The sequence below is a fragment of the Pipistrellus hanaki genome, assembly GCF_964339955.1.
Source record: "Pipistrellus hanaki genome assembly, chromosome: 2".
NCBI classification, from domain to species: Eukaryota; Metazoa; Chordata; class Mammalia; order Chiroptera; family Vespertilionidae; genus Pipistrellus; species Pipistrellus hanaki.
In genome coordinates this window covers 158,632,835-158,653,148 of record NC_140504.1, presented here as the reverse complement: position 1 = coordinate 158,653,148, position 20,314 = coordinate 158,632,835, and the positions used below count along the sequence as shown (strand labels likewise).

General features: G+C 33.8%; 3 protein-coding genes across 9 annotated transcripts in view; 2 read left to right on the top strand and 1 right to left on the bottom strand.

Moving 5' to 3' along the window:
- Positions 1-20,314, top strand: part of PATJ (PATJ crumbs cell polarity complex component) — a 762,329-nt gene that overhangs the window by 622,532 nt on the left and 119,483 nt on the right. The gene's annotated exons all lie outside the window — the stretch shown is intronic.
- The window catches only part of DOCK7 (dedicator of cytokinesis 7), a 170,096-nt gene that overhangs the window by 96,989 nt on the left and 52,793 nt on the right, over positions 1-20,314 (bottom strand). For all 7 annotated transcript variants that reach the window (XM_084876068.1, XM_084876069.1, XM_084876070.1 and 4 more), the window contains exons 13-14: positions 20,187-20,280; positions 19,279-19,441 (exon numbers count right to left, since the gene is read on the bottom strand). In XM_084876068.1, the coding sequence (XP_084732194.1) occupies positions 19,279-19,441; positions 20,187-20,280 (257 nt within the window). The remainder of the gene's footprint in view (positions 1-19,278; positions 19,442-20,186; positions 20,281-20,314) is intronic.
- On the top strand, positions 1,097-10,045 carry ANGPTL3 (angiopoietin like 3). The gene is made up of 7 exons (XM_084876099.1): positions 1,097-1,673; positions 2,323-2,433; positions 5,837-5,951; positions 6,453-6,566; positions 6,991-7,086; positions 8,896-9,162; positions 9,818-10,045. The coding sequence occupies exons 1-7, from the start codon at positions 1,176-1,178 to the stop codon at positions 9,988-9,990; spliced, it is 1,374 nt and encodes a 457-aa protein (XP_084732225.1). The 5' UTR covers positions 1,097-1,175; the 3' UTR covers positions 9,991-10,045.

Sequence of the window (20,314 nt, the reverse complement as noted above, 5' to 3'; positions counted from 1 at the left end):
TATTTTTCCTTTTAACCCTAAGTTAGAAGAAGCACAGTGGAACATTAATCTTTGTACATAGTACTAATTGTTTCGGTTTTGTTAGGAATATATTATCAAAATTGTTACCAAGCTCACACACTTCAGAAAAAAATTATAATGACCAAATCATGTCAGACACTGGAATTATTTAATTCTGCTTTGACCTTAGAAGACCACAATCTATTGGTCTTTCAGGGGGTACACAGAAAACAACCTAGAACATAAGAGACAAAATATAAGGGGAAAAAGGGATGAAATGCTGTTTAATGTATGGGATTTTGTGATAATATACAAATACATATGGTTAAGACAGATCATTTGAAGCAAATATGTATACACACAAATTATTATAATAAGAAATATATAATCATTTGTTAGCTTATACAGCGTGTGAGTACAGTATTAAGAATCATAAAGATCACCCAAAAAAGTGGAGGAAGGCTTCACAGAGAAGGCATTTATTTTTATAACAGGTCACTGTTTTCATAAAAACTAAAATATAATTTGGGAAATTCATAATTCATTAATGATGAATTTACCAGGCAAAAGAGTCTGGTGCTTACTTTAAATCTATAAATATCATGACAAATTAAAATTAGCTTTTAAAAACAGGTAGATCATGCCCTAGCCAATTTGGTTCAAAGGATAGAGCGTCAACCTGCAGACTAAAGGGTCCCATTTTTTATTCCAGTCAAGGGCACATGCCCAGATTGAAAGCTCGATCCACAGTGGGAAGCGTGCAGGAGGCTGCCAATCAATGATTCTCTCTCATCATTGATGAATCTATCTTTCTCTCTCCCTCTTCCCTCCTCTCTGAAATTAATAAAAATATTAAAAAATAATAAAATAAAAATAAAAACTGGTAGATCACATAACAATGAAAATGCAACTTATAGCAAAATTAAATAGAGTTAACAATTTAGGATGATCTATTAAGTTATTTGCTCATTTCTTTGATTTCATTTAGCATTGATCTGACTCATTGTGGAAGGTTACATTCGTACAAGTTTACACTGTTTAATGATTAACTATATTCACCTGCCAACCTTATGGCTCATGTGGCAAACAGCGGTATATATAGAGTTCAGAAATCTAGGTCTGCTTACAAGAGAAAACTTGTCCCAAATTGCTTGAAATTGAATAATTAAGATAAAATGTACACGATTAAGCTCTTTCTTTTAATTATTCCTCTAGTTATCTCTTCCACAATTGACCAAGATTTATATTCACCATTTGATTCTAAACCTCCACAGCCAAAATCAAGATTTGCTATGTTAGATGATGTAAAAATTTTAGCCAATGGCCTTCTTCAACTAGGGCATGGTCTTAAAGACTTTGTCCATAAGACAAAGGGCCAAATTAATGACATATTTGAAAAACTCAACATATTTGATCAGTCTTTCTACGATCTATCACTGCAAACTAATGAAATAAAAGAAGAAGAAAAGAAACTTCGAACAACTACATCTAAACTACAAGTCAAAAATGAAGAAGTGAAGAATATGTCACTTGAGCTCAACTCAAAACTTGAAAATGTCCTAGAAGAAAAAATTCTACTTCAACAAAAAGTGAGATATCTGGAAGAACAATTAACCAATTTAATTAAAAATCAAACTGAAATTCAGGAACACCCAGAGGTAACTTCACTTAAAGTAAGTAGAAACCAAAAAATGTTCTTGATTATGTTTAAATGTGGAACTTTAAAAAAAATATTTAAGATACTTTAAATATTCTGTTGCACAACTGAATTTTTTTTCTCTCAAGAAAAAAATGTCTCCAGGAAATAACATTTTCCATTACAATTTTGTTAGTTTTTGTTTCCCTAACATTATATGTTATGTTTGAAAACAACTATACTATATTTCAAACTAAAATTGTAACTTTACATTTAAATAATAAAATATAGAACACAGTATTGTACATTACTGGAGCAAGAAAATGTTAAAGAAATATAACTTGAAACTATTCTTCCATGTTTAAAATAAATAAAAGTAATACAGTATATGGTAAAGATTTATTTTTACTAAAATACAGGATTTGGGTTTATTTTTATACTTTATTGAAGTAGTTTAAAGTTCAGGAAACCAGATTTTAGAGATGGTACATTTAAAATAAAACAGGTTAAAAAATATGTACTATTTGAAAGAAGCATACAAGAGTAAAATAATTACCTATATTCATTTTTCTAATTTACTACTAGCTTTAAAAGTTATACTGTGATAATGTTATAAGAAATTAAAAAACAGCAACTTAACTAAAATGAAAAAAGAAACTTCTAACCAACTTATAACCTATGTTCAGACTTTTGTAGAACAGCAAGATAACAGCATCAAAGACCTTCTCCAGACTGTGGAAGAGCAATATAGACAATTAAACCAACAGCATACTCAAATATTAGAAATAGAAAATCAGGTAAGTCAATATTTTAATGGTATATATAATCTTTTACATAAATTTTAGGTTTATGAAAACATTGAACCCTAAAATTATTTTAAATAATTATAGCTGAAGAGTAAGTAAAAGGATTGTGTCAGCATACTTGTTATGCTTGCAGGCTCTGAAGCTGATAAAATTACCAGGGTTGAAATCTTGAGTCTAAAATTTTTATGTGAAACTTCAATAAATTACTTAATCCTTCTGTCTCTCGCTTTCCTATTATTATGGAGATAATAATAAAAAACTATCTTTAGGATTGTTATGAGAAAAAAAAAGGATTGATTCATGTAAAGTATGTTCTCAATATAACAGCCAAAGCGATTATTAAAATTTAAATGAGATCATGTCTCTGTTCAAAATCCTACAAAGTGTCCACAGGCCTGGGAGTCCCCAGATGAGCCTTTACCGTGTCACTGACTTCATCTCTTCTACTCTAGTCATACCAATCTCTTCACTGTTACTGAGAAACTTCTAACATTCTGCCATCTCAGGGCCTCTGCCTTGCTGTTCCCTGCCTGGAGTGCTCTCCTCCCTGGTTCTGCATGGCCACTCTCATTTCCTTTAGGTTTTTTCCAAATACAGGATTCTTAATGAAGTCTTCTCAGGTCACTTAAAAATTAGAATCCCTTACTCCCATCCTTGTAACCTGCTACCTCCTTAATTACTCTTTTTTTTTTTTTCTTCTTAGTACCTATCTCTATTTAACATAATATATATTTTAGTTACTTATTTTGCCTGTCCCTGCACTAGTATGTGAGCTCCATGAATACAGGAATTTTCTTCCATTTTTAAAATTGCTGTTGCCTCAGAAGATAGCACACTGTCTGACACTTAATAAATATATGCTGAATTAATAAAGGTAATGACATACTCAACACAAAAAATGTCAATAAAAACTTATTAGAAACTGTGTACCTGATAATTAAGTTTAATTCCCAACAATAAAATAATCTACAATATAAACAACTGGCTAAGTAAGAAAAATAACTATTTATAAGAAAGCTATCAGAATTAAGTATCCGATCTAATAAAATACTAATATGCAAATTGACCATCACTCCAACACACAAGATGGCTTCTCCCATGTGATCAAACATCCTGCTCCCATGTGGACACAAGATGGCTGCCACAAGATGGAGAGAGCAGTTTGGGGGACCAGGCCTGCAAGGAAGGGCAGTTGGGAGCGATCAAGCTTGCAGGGGAGGGCAGTTAGGAGTGACCAAGCCAACAGAGAAGAGAAGTTGGGGGCAAACAGGCCTGCAGGGAAGGGCAGCTGGGGGGGGACCCATGCCTGCAGGGAAGAGCTGTTTGGAGGACCAGGCCTGCAGGGGAGGGCAGTTGGGGGCAACCAGGCCTTCAGGGGAGGGCAGTTAGGGGCAACCAGGCCTTCAGGAGAGGGCAGTTAGGGGCAATCAGGCTGGCAGGGGAGCAGTTAGGCATCAATCAGGCTCACAGGGGAGTGGTTAGGAGATGATCAGGCTGGCAGGCAGATAAGCAGCTGGGAGCCAGCAGTTATGAATTGTGAGAGTGATGTCCAATTGCCCTACTAGGATCGGGCCTAAACAGGCAGTCGGACATCCCTCAAGGGGTCCCAGATTGGAGAGGGAGCAAGCTGGGCTGAGGGACACACATCCCATGCACGAATTTCATGCACCAGGCCTCTAGTTCCAATATATATAATACCACTAGAGGCCCAAATTCTTTCACCAGGGGTGTCCCTCAGCCTGGCCTGTGGGGATCGGGCCAAAATCAGCTCTCTGACATTCCCTGAGGGGTCCTAGATTGCAAGAGGGTGCAAGCCAGACCCAGGGACCCCACCCATGCATGATAGGCTGGGGAGGGACTGTGGGAAGGCTCCAGGGCATGCCCAGCCCATCTCACCCAGTCCCAATTGGCCAGACCCCAGCAGCAAGCTAACCTACCAGTCGAAGTGTCTGTTCCCTGGTGGTCAGTGCACATCATAGCGACTGGTCGAATTGTCAGATACTTAGCATATTAGGCTTTTATTATATAGGATAGTTAGAAATATTAATTAATAATACTATTAAACAGTCATTCAAGAAGGTTCAAAAATAACAGACTTGGAGAAATGGGTTAAAAAATAGTTGCCAAGAATTATAGAACAAATATTATTACCAATTTCCCGTAAATGAACATTTCACTATGTTTCAGTAATTATATGACATTAATTTTAGTAGGTTATTTTTGCTAATTTATGAATCATAATTTTTATTTGTCCAAAAGTTTTTTTGATAAGTAGTTTTGAATTCCATAATTTCATTCTTATTTTGTTATTTTTCTAAATTATTTTCCTGTATCTTTTATTATGACTAAATGAACCTGCTGATGTAAAAAAAGCTAATACTAGTAACAAAAGATATAAATCAATTTGAAAAGTTTTCAGCCTATAAATTGCAAACCTAGCATATGTTAAATAAGCTGTTATTGCTATACTCACAGGACAATGAAATATTGAAAGTAAATAAATAAGCCTGCCAATTTGTTACCTTTACAGATATGTTTACATGTCAAAAACTATCAGGAAGCAGCCTTTTCCAAATTATATGCTATGCCTTTAAAGCAGGTCTGAGAAACAATAAAATCTGCAACTGAGAATTAATAAATTTAAAATCTGCCTTGCTAGTGATTACAACATATATTCTATTCAAATAAATAAATAGAACATATTAAAATATTTATGCAAAGTCTTGATGTCTCTTTGCCTTGCTTTTTCTCTACTTTTTAACTCATTAAATAATGTGCCTGATTAAATATTTTTAGAACATATGTGTATAATCTGTAAGCATCGATAATCCATCTTAAAAATCAAAAGCAAAGCCTGGCCAGTGTGGCTCAGTGGTTGAATCTCAACCTATGAACCAGAAGGTCATGGTTCAATTCCTGGTCAGGGCACATGCCCGGGTTGCAGGCTCCACCCCCAATAGTGGGGCAGGGTGCAGGAGGCAACGGATTTAATGACTCTCATCATGGATTGTTTATATATCTACACCCTTTCCTTCTCTCTAAAATAAAAAATGTTTTTCAAAAGCCAAAAGCAATAACAATTATGAATTAAAAAATACATAGCCCTACCAGGTTTGGCTCAGTAGATAGAGCATGGGCCTGTGGACTGAAGGGTCCCAGGTTCGATTCCTGTCAGGGGCATGTGATTGCGGGCACATCCCCAGTAAAGGATGTGCAGGAGGCAGCTGATTGATGTTTCTAACTCTCTATCCCTCTCCCTTCTTCTCTGTAAAAAAATCAATAAAATATATTTTTAAAAAATACATACACGTTGTTCTTTTAATATCCTCACTCAGATTCCCCTAACTATATATTCAGTATCATTTTAAAAAGTACATTTATATTCTTTTATCAGTTAAGAAGAACTGGTATTCAAGAATCCACAGAAAATTCTCTTTCTTCGAAACCAAGAGCACCCAGAACTACTCCCTCTCGTCACTTAAATGAAACAAAAAATGTAGAACATGATGGTAAGATAATTTGGTTTACTTCCTGAAGCTATTATCAAATTCTCCTCCCATCACCAAAATCTCTATTCTCAGGGCCTGTTCCAGTCTAAAAGAGAGTAAAGAGACAAAGCTACCCAATACAATGTCAACCTAAATTGGATCCTGGTGTTTTTGTTTTTTTAACCCTATAAAATACATTCTTAAGGGATATATGAATATAGACTTGATATTAAATAATATGGAATTATTATTCATTTTCTTAGATGTAATAGTGGTATTGTAGTCATGTAAAAGAATAATCTCATGGTAATAACTATTTTGGTATTCTTTGCATAATATGTTATCTAATAAAAAAGCTTTAGCATAAAGTACTTCTTCAATAATACATTAATTTCAGTAATACATTACTGAAGAAAGCTCAAGGCTACATTCACTATAATTCCATAAAATGTCAAGATCTCAAGCTATAAAAATATTGTTCTTATTACTATATCTTATGAAGTAACATTTTGTTGATTCTAGACATTCCTGCTGATTGTACCACCATTTATAACAAAGGTGAACATACAAGTGGCATCTATTCCATTAGACCCAGCGGCTCTCAAGTTTTTAATGTCTACTGTGAGGTTAAATCAGGTAAAACTGGCCTACAAAGACAATGGACAATAGTTAGTTCAGGTTACTTACTACCTATTAGTAATACTGATCCTGTCATTTTTATTCTGAATATTTATCAAATGAAATATAGTATATAACATGAGTAATAGTTATATAGATCTAGTACTTATATTTGTCTTTTTAAATATATTTACTTATGCATATATTAAATATTTTCCATAAAATAATCTGGAATTACTATTGTTAATAAGTTTATTAAGACAAACTCATTAGTTATCCTTTACTTAATGTCTTGGGACCATAATAAATAATAAAATATTATTACCGTAACAGCATTAATTATCTTACACAGCCACCAATCAAAACCAAACCAACTAACAGTCTTTTGTTACATCTATTAGCATCAATCTACTAAAAATGCACTGTTGTCCACTGTACTCAGGTAGTTCGTGGACATTAATTCAACACCGAATAGATGGATCACAAAACTTCAATGAAACTTGGGAAAACTACAAATATGGCTTTGGGCAGCTTGATGGTAAGGTGACTTTATATTCATTCATTTACTTGTTAAAAATATTTATTTATTATGGACGGGACAATAGGAATGTAACAGTGAATGAGAACATCTCAACTTTTATATGACTTAACAGTTACACATTTGTTAGTAATTACACTTATGTATTTATTTGAATCACATTACTCAAAACTAGATGTCTGCTCTTAAGTATACTTATCATAATTTAATTTGATGGCTTCTAATAATTATAATTATTTTTTTTAAATTCTAATTAAATGCTATATATTTTGATACATGGTAAATGCTATGAATGATGAAGAAAACCATCCTTATCACTAGTCACTCTTTCTTATTAGCATCTTAGATGTCAATTATTTAAATATTATAAATGTATAGTATAAGATGTGTGTTTAAAATAAATTAGTTAACTCCATACAAAGTATTATACTTTGATCACAGAATAAAATTATTAAACAAGATAAAAATTAGTAAGATAAAGAGGTTTAAATCCAAAAAAACTTGTTATAGAATCCGTGAATGATGTACAAGTATACATTTATAAAATGGAAAATTTCATCTTTTATCAAATTTTTAAACCTCAATACTATTTGAGCATTAAAAAAAAAATTTGTATTCAAACTCCAAGTTAAATCCCTAACTAAAAGGTATTTTCAGTAATGTTTTATAGCTTCAAATCTTCTTCTAAGAGTGAATGAACCCCCAAATAAAAGACTGACAGTTAAATTCAAAGTACTCATTTATTTTGGAAAGAAGAAAACCACTTATAATGCATCCCAAAGTCTATACATGATTTAAGTGCCTGATATATGGCTCTGTTCATGTCTTTAAATTAGGTTTCCTTATATTAACTCACTGGAAGCATATAGGAAATCAGTTTTGGTACCAAATTTCTATTTCCCAAGTAAGCCATTTTCCATCCTTTGGTGGTAGTTGTTATTTATATGTTTGGTGTTAAAAAAAGGCCAACTTTTCATTGCTTCCTGGTTCCTAGTCATAAGAAATATTGATTGAACACTGCTGACAGTAATCTTAATGTTTAGCTTCTCTTTGTCACCCTTCCCATTAAATTATGTTTGAAATTTTAAAAAAAGAAAGTAAGCTATTTGTACTTGCAATTCTTAAAATGAACTCTCTTAGTAATTCAGTATCAACAGAAAATTTTCACATTTTCCTTAAATACTTTAATAAAAAGGGTTGTAATAATTTAAAAAGATCTATTTGTATTATGTTATGTTTTAATGTCAAATAAAAATAATTTTTCAATTATAGAGAAGTTACTAAAATTATACTAATTTTAAATGTTTTTTTACATTTTTATTTTCTTCTTTTTCTACAAAAAGCGACATATATGCCAAGCAATTGTCAAAGGCCAAGATTATATCTGACAAAAATGACTGTTACCATCCAAGTCTCTGGAAATACTTAACAAATCTCTTCATAGTATATGGGTATTAATAAATAGCTGATAGTAAAGCCAGTACAGATAATATTTTATCAATGATCAGAGCTAAAAATGTCTATAATAGCCCAATATGTTTAACTCATGAACTATAGTTAAAAATATCTATTTGAGAAAAAATACTCAGACTTAGGAAAGCCTATTAATATTTTTAACATTTTTGTACATGTAACTATCTTCAATAAAATTGTTTCAAAAAGAAATATTTTAAGAGACTCTAAAGAATTTGAGATTAAAACAACTCATTTACTTACATTAGTAAAAAAAGCTTTCTCAAAAAAAAAAAAAAAAGTCAGTATCTAATCTGCAGTTAACAATCCACAGATTTTTACAACTTTTCTTTTCAGGAGAATTTTGGTTGGGTCTAGAGAAGATATACTCCATAGTAAAGCAGTCTAATTACATTTTACGAATTGAACTAGAAGATTGGAAAGACATCAAGCATTATATTGAATATTCTTTTCACTTGGGAAATCATGAAACCAACTATAAACTACACCTAGTTGAGATTACCGGCAATGTACCCAGTGTACTCCTGGAAAACAAAGATCTGGTGTTTTCTACTTGGGATCACAGAGCAATAGGACACTTCAATTGTCCAGAAAGTTATTCAGGTATTTTTTTTCCTAATATCAATACTTTGTTTTTCTATGTTGACACAATTTCCCAAAGTATCTACAATGACAACTCTTAAAAACTGAATCCCAAGTAATCACTTTTCTACAGGTAAAACATATCTTAATATGTGTTAACATATATATTATTAACACATATAACATCTTAATACAAGTATTATATTAAGTGTTAACTTATGTGTTTTTTACCCTTAACCTTGCTCAGATATTTTATTTTGGGTGGAGTATATGAGTCTTGTAGCGATTATCCTATATAATAAAAGGGTAATATGCAAATCGACCAAATGCTATGATATGCACTAACCATCAGGGCTGGCTGATGGCTGGCCAACACAGCCGCTAGTGAGTGCAGCGGCAGTGGTGGGAGCCTCTCCTGCCTCCTTAGAGCATGGGCCACTGCCAGCGTAGGCCCACTCCCCCGATGGCTCTCGGACTGCTAAAGGGTGCAGGTTGGGCTGAGGGACACCCCCCACCAAGTGCCCAATGTCATGCACCGGGACTCTAGTTTAAAATAAAGATACATGCATACAAGACTGCAATATTTATAAGAAATAAAAATATACTTCATGTGGAAATATAGTAACAATAACTACATGAGTTACTATTCATTAAATTGCATATCTGTCTTCTTTAGGAGGCTGGTGGTGGAATGATGTATGTGACGAAAACAACCTAAATGGTAAATATAACAAGCCAAGAGCAAAACCTAAGCCAGAGAGGAGAAGAGGAATATATTGGAAGTCTCAAAATGGAAGGTTATATTCCATCAAATCAACCAAAATGTTGATCCATCCAAAAGATTTATAAAGCTCTAACTGAACAAAGGCAAATTAAAAAGTCAATAAATTAAACAATAAAATCATCCCAAGTTACTGTGGTTTAATAATATGGTATTAAATATAAAGCTTTAGAAAAAAGATTATTTTAAAGCCACTGTCAATTAAGATTAAACATACTATCACATCACCTAAAAGAATACCACTAATCAAGTTCTTATATCATTTATTCATTTATTTTGTGATATGGAAATCAAGTTTAACTAATGGGTGAATTTTTAAATAACTTATAAAAATAAAAGCTTACAAAGAGACTTATTTTAAAAGTCATCATGTGAGCTACTTTTACAACCTCTCCAGTTAAAAAAGACTAATTTTCTTAAAATTCTAAACTTGAATAAGTATAAAGAACTGATAATTGTATAGTTCTTAAATACTGTAATACTATTTATTTCAAAACTAAAATCCACTCAGTTCACAGTACATGTAAAAAATCTATAATATGAATTTTAAGAATGATGTTTCGTTTTGCTACAAAAGAATTTGGAATATTTAAATGTTTGGTATGCTTTATTTATGAAGTGGGATGAAATACTGTATTGAAATAGGTACACTGTCTTAAATTCAGTAGATTATGATTACTAAGTCATATTGACTTTAATATTAGGTACCACTGTACCTTAACATGCATTATCTAACTTATATATAATGTATACATTTTATATATACATAATATATATTTAATTTTAAGTAGATTTCAGAGAGGAAGAGAGAGAGAGGGATAGAGAGATAGAAACATCAATGATGAGAGAGAATCATTTATTGGCTGCCTTCTGTATGCTCCACACCAAGGATCAAGCCTGCAACTGATGCATATGCCCTGACCAAGAATTGAACGGTGACCTCCTGGATCAGAGGTCAACATTTTACCACTGAACCACACCAGCCGGGCTAATGTATAACATTTTACATATTTTAATACTTAATACTGTGAAAACAAAACATTTTAAGGTATCATATAATCTATATATATAAAAGTCTAAGTGACTGCTATCACCGAATGACCAGAACAACCGGTCAACCAGTCGCTATGACATGTACTGACCACCAGGGGGATAACATTCAGCCCAGGAGCTGCCCCCTGATGGTCAGTGTGCTCCCATAGCCAGCCAACCTTCCCCGGTCCCACCCCCTGGCTGGCAAACCTCCCATCATCCCTCCCCTGTCCCTTTCCCTAGCGGGCAGCAGGCTCCAGCCAGCCCGGCCCTGATAGGAACTGGGCAAGAAGGCCCCGATAGACCCTGATCGCCGGCCAGGCCTCGGGACCCCACCCATGCATGAATTTCATGCACTGGGCCTCTAGTCTATATAATAAAAGCCTACGCGACCGTTAAGGCAGGACAACCAGAATGACTGCTTGCTATGATGCACATTGACCACCAGGGAGTAGATGCTCAACGCAGGAGCTGCCCCCCTGATGGTCAGTGCACTCCCACAGGGGTGTGCTGCTCAGCCAGAAGCAGGGCTCATGAATGGTGAGCAGTGGTGGTGGGAGCCTCTCCTGCTTCCACGGCATCACTAAGGAGCAGTGAGCCTAATATTAAGGAGCAGTGAGCAGTATGAAGCGAGGGTCCCAGACTTCTAGAGGGTGCAGGCTGGACTAAGGGACCCCCATCTCCGCCTCAGTGCACAAATTTCATGCGCCAGGCTTCATACAATAAGAATGAATGTATTTGTGCCCTGGCCAGTGTCGCTCAGTTGGTTAGACATCCCATGTACCGAGAGGTTCCAAGTTAAATTCCAGATCAGGGCACATGCCTGGTTTGCAGGCTTGATCCAGGTAGGAGGTGTGCAGAAGACAACCAATCAATGTTTCTCTCTTTCTCTCTTTCTTTCTCCCTCTCCAACTTCTTGTATCTCCAAGCATCAATAAAAATATTTTTTAAAGAATTAATGTATTTTTTTAAAATATATTTTATTGATTTTTCACAGAGAGGAAGGGAGAGAGATAGAGAGCTAGAAACGTCGATGAGAGAGAAACATCGACTAGTTGCCTCTTGCACACCCCCTACCGGGAATGTGCCCGCAACCAATGTACATGCCCCTGACCGGAATCGAACCTGGGACCTTTCAGTCCGCAGACCGATGCTCTACCACTGAGCCAAACCAGCTTCGGCAAGAATTAATGTATTTTTGACATCAACTTAAATAATGTATTCTCCCTGGACACGGTGTGAGTCTAATACCTATGTATAGGTTTTCAAAATCATTCAAGTTACTGAATGTTTAAATAGCCTGAGTCATGTATATGTATGTCTCTAAATTCAATAGATTCAGTCTCCTAATTTATAGAAATTTAAATTCTTGTAGATTTCTATTTACATCCAATAGAAGTGCAATTGCTATTTCTAATTTAAATAATTTAAATTCTAAATCTTCCAGAATTATTACATGTAAAACATTTGACAATCATATCACTTGTCAGTATTCATTTTTAAATATTTTTAAAGAAACTACCCAAAGGGAAGTAAAATTTTGAATTAAATCCAGTTTTCAAAGGATATAGTATCCAAGTTGTATAGTGACTTACCTTAGCCAATAAATATTGAACATTATGTATTTCAAATTACCCAGTACATGTGTCATATATAAGTAATATATGACATATATAAATATGTATGATCTATATATATCCTACAGAAATATTTTATTCCAAAAAAGCACAAAAGAATATGGGGAAGAATAAGTTTCAGTTTTCAGAACCACAGCCAAACTGTCAAAATTGACTTTTTAGCTGAAACCGATTTGGCTCAGTGGATAGAGCGTCGGCCTGCAGACCCAAAGGTCCCAGGTTCGATTCCAGTCAAGGGCATGTACCTTGGTTGCGGGCACATTCCTAGTAGCGGGTATGCAAGAGGCAGCTGATCGATGATTCTCTCTCATGGATGTTTCTAACTCTCTATCCCTCTCTCTTCCGCTCTGTAAAAAAATCAATAAAATATATATATATTTTTAAATTGACCTTTTAGAGCCAGAACACCAAAATAGCTTTTTTTTTTTTTAAGAAAAAATTGAAAGCTTTCAAATGCAAAATAATGCATTATTCAACATACTAATTACTTTCTCTATATGTTTTTCCTTTTTGTTGTTGTTGTTAATCCTCACCCGAGGATATTTTTCCATTGATTTTAAGGATAGTGGAAGAGAGGGAAAGACAAAGAGAAACATCAATATTAGAGAAACATATCAATTGGTTGCCTCTAGCAGGAGCCCGTACCAGGGACCCAGGTACATGCCTGCAACAAAGGTGAGGCACCTTTGACCAGAATGGAAACCAGGACCCTTTAGGTCCACAGGTCAGGTGACCCTCTATCCACTGAGGCTAGGGCTACCTTATTTGTTTTTCAACTTTTAACAATTCTCAGACAATGTTTCATTTTGTTCCCTTTGGGAGTACTATTAGTTTTGTTCTGCTTTAAATATAAAGCTCAACTTGAAAGATCTTTCTGGTACAGAAAGAGAAGTAATTTTCTCCTTTATTAATCACAAAATTGAGTCTTCTATCCTCACTACTTTGCCAAAACTGTTGTAATTTCATCACTAACTCACAATTGTCAAATCTAAAGGCCTTTACCCAATCCACATAATCTTTGATCTCCCTACTACTTATTAATAACATTTTTTTCAAATTTGACCTTCATTTTGTTTCCATAATATTATTACACTCTCAGAGAAATATCCCTAACCTGAATCTATCTTTATAGCCCTATGCCCTGCTAGTATTTAGTATTGTGGGCTAATGTCCAATCTTTAATCATTTCTTCTACTCTGACTTTCCAGAAACTCAATCAAATCTCATAGATTCTTTTATTTTCCATGAATAAAGTTCCAGAATCTGCATATTATTTCCAGCTCTCTTTCCAATTCCCCTACCTGCCATTTCTCCTTTCAATATCCTATAGTCTCCTCAAATTCAACATATCAAATAACAAATTCATCAATGCCTTACTGCCTCTGCAGGTCCTTCCTCCCTTCTTACCCTATCCCACTCTCCTCCTTACTTCATTATATCTTATTGGCACTACTATGCTTCTCAGTCACAGAAGTTTAAAACCCAAGAAACATCTCTGGCTTTTCACTGAACTTTGTAAACAACCTCTCCATCATAAACCACTAAATCCATCACAATCTTCTTTTGAAAAGTCTCTTAATCTGATAAATCTGGCATAATCTTCTTTTGCAGTCTCTCAACCTGATATGCTTTCTTCCCATTTCTACCAAGGACTGCCTTTAACCTGAGTCTTAAAATTATCTAAATAGTCTCCTGCCTGGGCTCCTAATTTTATGTCTTTCGCCCCTCAATCTTTGTAAAACAAATTTGTAATGGCTATATACTGCTTCAATTTGTGTCGTTCAAACTGTCTACTAAAAGAGTATAACAACAAAGAAAAGATAATGAAAACATATCCTTATAGATTCTGCAATTATAGGATAAAATGGCTTGATATAAGCAAAGATTTACTTTAGACTCGTAATAGGACTTTATCTTAAATTTTATGATCTTATCTTAAAATTACATGCAAATTGTGTTTTCTACTCCACCAATCTATCTTTAAATAAAAATAGTTATTTCCTCCCCAAATCTTCAAAGAAGTGAATTTCTTGGAAGATGTGTCATGTTTATCCTATGGACTTGCATGTCCCATCTAGCTATGCCCTCACATGAACATATACCCCAACTAAAAGAGCATAAGCCTTAGAATGAAATCCAAATCTCTTCCAGGTACTCAAGGATTTTTATAATCTGAACCCTAATTACCTCTTTAAGCATTTCTTGCCCAACATAAACCCTCAGCTCTAATAAAAATTACCTACTTTTAAGCATTCCCCATATACTTTCCTAATGACTTTCAACTTGCCTAGAATGCCTCCCAGACCTTTCTACTTGCTAGGTTCTATTTATACTTCAAGTTATAGATAATGTCATTTTTCCACAAATAACTAGTAAATGGAGGCTCCTACCTCTGCAATCTTGCATGCAGCATTACTATTTGTGCCTTCAAATGACACTTAAGAAATGAAGATAAAACAGAAAAGTAAATCTGACAAACATAGTAATATAAATTTTGAGAGAAATAAAAACTCCAAGAGCAAAGATAGTCAATCTACTTGATTTTAGTGAATTACTGTAATTCCCTCTTTTATCTGCAGTCTTGTTTCCATGTTTTCAATTATCTATGCTCTACCATGGTCCAAAAATATTAGATGGAAAATTTCAGAAATAAACAATTCACTAGGTGTTCTTTTTAATTTACAAGTTTTAAACTGTGCACTCTCCTGAGTAGCATGATGAAATCTAGCATCATCCAACTTCATCCTGTCCAAGATATGATGAATATCCCTTTGACCAACATCTCCAAGCTGGAGATGCTACATACGCAACAGTCACTTAATAGCTGCCTAGGTGATCAGATCAACTGTAGTAAATTACAGGGCTTGTGTCCAAGTAAACCTTATTTTGATTAAAATGGTCTCTAAAAGACAAGAATAGTGATGCAGGCAATTAGGATAAGCCAACGAGAAATCTTAAAGTGCTTCCTTTAAGTGAAAGATAAAAATTCTAGACTTACTAAAGAAAGAAAAAACATCATATTCTGAGGCTTCTAAATCTACAGTAAGAACAAATCTTCTCTCCGTGAAATGGTGAAGAAGAAAAAAGAAGCTTGTGGTAAGTTTTGCTGTCACTTCTCAAAATGCCAAAGTGATAGCCCAGTGCATAAGTGCTTAGATAAGATGAAAGGCATTATGCCCTACGGGTTTGGCTCAGTGGATAGAGCTTGGCTCAGTGGATAGAGCATCGGCCTGTGGACTGAAGGGTCACAGGTTCAATTCCAGTCAAGGACATGTACCTTGGTTGTGGGCACATCCCCAGTAGGGGGTGTGCAGGAGGCAGCTGACTGATGTTTCTGATGTTTCTAATTCTCTATCCCTCTCCCTTCCTCTCTGTAAAAAAATAAAAAATATATATATTTTTTAAAAAGATGGAAGGCATTAAATTTGTTGGTAGAAGACATGACATCATCATGGCTCGATGACCTCCTGATGCACTGTCAGAAGGTCATTAGAAGCCTAACACTATTGCACTGTCAGAAGGTCATTAGAAGCCTAACACTAAATGCCTACATGATGAGACGAAGTGAGGTGAATGATGTAGGCATTTGATTATTCTGTAACAGAAGGTGAAATATGTAGCCATACATATTTGGGATAGGTTTCATAAAGGAGGCAAGTGGGAGGTACTTGCCTACATCACAATGCCTACATCATTCACCTCACTTCGTCTCATCATGTAGGCATTTATATCATCTCACAACATCACAAAAGAGTAAGTACAATACAGTAAGATATTTTGAAACAGAGATACCACATTCACATAACTTTTAATACAGTATATTGACATAATTATTCTATTTTATTATTAGTTGTTGTTAATCTCTTACTGTACCTAATTTATAAATTAAACTTTATAATAGGTATGTATGTATAGGAAAAAACATAGTACAATATAGCAGGTCCTCAAATAACATAATTTCATTCAACATCATTTCATTCTAATGCTGATGAGATGCTATAGAAACTTAACTCTTGTTTATATCTATTAGGCTATGGTAAAGTTGGTTTTGCTACATGTCATTTCACTTAAAGTCAAAGAATCTATCCATAACAGTAAGTGGGGATTTTTACTATATAGAGTTTGTCATTCCCAGGGATTTTAGGCATCCTTTGAGATCTTGGAACCTGCAAATACAGGGAGACTACTGTATTGCAAAATTTCTACACCAAAAGTTTACTATGAACCAGTGTGATTTTTACTGAGAGCAAGTATACTCATTTCTTTTTTTCAGGATTACCTATTTCAGTACAATCTATTTACCCACTCTTTTTCATCCTAGAGTCAGCATGTTTTCATGCCTGTATCGTTCCTTCCTAATAGTATGACTCATGGAAATCACTCATTAACCAAAAATGTACTCATTAACCAGTATTTATTCAGTACCTCCCACTTGCCTCCTTTATGAAACCTATCCCAAATATGTATGGCTACATATTTCACCTTCTGTTACAGAATAATCAAATTTCCTTGATTTTTCCCATCACTAACAATCACAAGCATTGCATGTATGCATGTACCACCAAGTGACCATTCAACACAACAGCTTTCTAAATTGAAAAGGGACACAATAATTGGCCTTTTTAACAAAGTCCAAAGTGTTCTCATGGAAAATAGACTAGGTCAAAATTACTCAATCAGTGTGAAATGTGCAGTTCAAGGTCATGAAGATAGGCTTAACTAGCTCCCACAATAACCTTTATAAAATAAGGTTTTAATGACCTTTTTAAAAATACAAAATCAAGGATTCCATCTCAAACATAAAAACTACTTTTATAAATTCTTATCTGTACACTTTAAATCCCACCCTTAGACCAGTGTCTAGTTTTCAGTTTCTCAATTCATTGAATAAATATTTATTATGTGCTTTTGGTGTGCTAGCACACTCATGTAGATGCTGAAGATAAAGCAATAAACAAAAACAAGTCCCGGGCATTTACAGTAATTACATTCTAATGAGAAAGACAAAAGTGATCCCATAGACTAAATATTATAATGTCAGAAAATGATAAATACAATAAGGGTAAAGAACTAGAGGAGGGAAGCAGTGAATCATTTTAGGTAGGGTGATGAGAATAAGCCTCTCTAAGAAGTGACCTTTAAGACACACATGTTTGAGAAAGGAACCAAGCCATATAGAAATCTGGGGGAAAACGACAGGCAAAGAAAACAAATAGAATGTCTTATGTAGACCTGAATTTTGTTTGTACAGGATGAATAAAAAGGCCATTGAGGCTCAAATGAAATAAGCAAAGCAGAGATTAGATGGGCATGAAGTTAAAGAAAGACAGAAGACAGATATGAAGAGTCTTATAGACAATTATAAAAAAAAAATCATTCTTTTTTTGTTTATAATGGAAACAACTAGAGAGCTCTGGAAAGAGGAATGAATGATCTGATTTTTAATTTTTAAAAACCTCTCTGGCTGCAATGTTGAGAGTTGACTGAGGCAGGAGTAGAAATATAATCAAATTAGAAAGGTACAACAAAATTCAAGATTAGCAGCTATCCAAATACAATAGCCTCTAGTCTCACGTAGCTCTTTAGCATCTGAAATGAGAAGTGCTTTACCAGTAAAAGTAAAATACACCTCAGATTTTGAAGACTTTAGTAGTAGAGAAAATAAGTAAAATATTTCAATAATTTTTATATTTAGTACATGTCAAAATGATATGTTAGGTATATTGGATTAAACAACATATCATTAAAATTAATTTCACTTGTTTCTTTTTATTTTTTTAATGTAACAACTATAGAATTTTAAATTACGTGGTTAGAATTATATTGTTATTTGACAATGCTGACCTACATGGTGACTTAGACTTTGAGTTTTAAGAGTGGAGGACATAAGAAATACTAGATTTGGGATACATTTAAAAGTTAAAGTCTATAAAACTTGTTCCAGGAGTAAATGGAGGAGTAAGAAAAGAAGGGAAATCATTTTGATCCCCAAAATTTTGGCCCCAGGAACTGGGTAAATGGTGGTGAAATATGCTAAGACGGGGAAGTATGCATTAGAATCTTATGTCTGAGGTGCTCTGTTGAATACCCCAACATACTTATCAAGTCATGGTCTCAGCATTCATAAAATGTGGGGAGCATCATTTATAAAAAGTATATGTAAATGGTACCCATGGAGTTACTAGTATGTAGTGTTCAGCCAAAATAGCTTACCCAATAACCTCATATCAGGTATTCTCTAAATAATATATATTTACCAAAAACTGTTATTGTTAGAACATAGTGTAGGAATTAAACTTGATTCATGTGTAATACTAGATTCTGCTGAACATTTGAGAAAAAATAGGAACTAGGAATTCAAATGTTTTAAACAAATAGCCCATGATTCAAGTGCTAGGTCCACCACACTCAAGTAAACTAACCTCTCCATCTGTTTATTCACTTCTAAAATGAAGATAACACATACCTCAAGTTATGAGAATTAAGTAAGATACTGTATGTAAGGTAATTAAGATTTTCTGGCACACAGTAAAAGCTTCATACATTACAGCTATTAATACAGTTATGTGGTAAGAAATGGAACAAGTAACGAAGCTAAAAAGGAGTTTTGGAGAGTTTCATTCTAGTTCTATATTACTATTAGTATAGTATCTTATTTCAAAATTCTCCCAAATTAAAATGTATTACCTGTAAGTAGTGTTTGGAACATAAACATCCCTAGCAGGAAACTCCAAAATTTCTCTGGTAGGTCTAACTCTACTGTCAGGGTAAAGCTTCACCTGAAGCAACTCTGGAGTTAGGCAATAATGAGGATTTTCAGGTGCTGGAGAAATGTCTATCTTCAGCTGAGCTGCATATAAAAATATATTGTAAAAACAATGTAAACATAATAAATAAAAACTTCATGTTAAAAATGTTTTTGAATGAATCTAGATAATATTTTTGAAAGAAGACTGGGAAGAAATCAAAATTATTATTGTCTCAGTCCTCTAAATCATGTCACTTTAGCAAGTCTCGAAGGTTTAAATTCCTGAGACAGACATAAATACATGTAAAATACTGAATGAATGAATTAATGAATGGGAAGGAAGAAGCAGAAAAAAAAAAACACACAAAAAAACAAACAAACAAATAGAAATCTAGCACAGGAATCTACCATTTCAAAGATTAAATGTTTAATTTAAACTTGGTAGGCTTAAAAGATAGTTGTACTCTGGAATGGTTTGCTCTGATCATAATATGAATCAGTTTCTAAAATTTTACCATTTCACAATTATGTGATACCATAATCAATAAAATTTTAAAAATAAAAAATAAAATAAAATTTTATCATTTCATGCATTTTTTCCTCAAGAAAATAATTTTAAGCCATGATATTATTCATCGCTTTCATTTCAGTTCTTAAATTATCAAAGGTTCCTGCCTTCAAACTGTCAGACCGCATGAGGGTAGAATGAGATGAAGAGTAATGACAAGCATTGAGCATAGACAGACATATGGGCCAAGTAAATGAAAAAGGAATACATATTACAAACAATACAATACATTTGTGATGATAACAGTTATAATTATTTCTAGTTAAAAATTTTAAATACCTGTAATAGGTCTTAGTCTCCGTAAAACAGAAGACGGCCTTCTCATATCAGCAAGGAATTTGTATAGATCTTCATCACTTAACCGGTCTCCTTCCTGATTTTGAAAACAAAGGAAAAATTATTTGATA

Bases quoted from the DNA above. Each gene is read 5' to 3' on its own strand.
- ANGPTL3 (XM_084876099.1), top strand. From the start codon at position 1,176: ATGTACACGATTAAGCTCTTTCTTTTAATTATTCCTCTAGTTATCTCT. The intron at 1,674-2,322 runs GTAAGTAGAAAC...ACCTATGTTCAG, and splicing joins CAGAGGTAACTTCACTTAAA to ACTTTTGTAGAACAGCAAGA. The intron at 9,163-9,817 runs GTATTTTTTTTC...TGTCTTCTTTAG, and splicing joins TTGTCCAGAAAGTTATTCAG to GAGGCTGGTGGTGGAATGAT.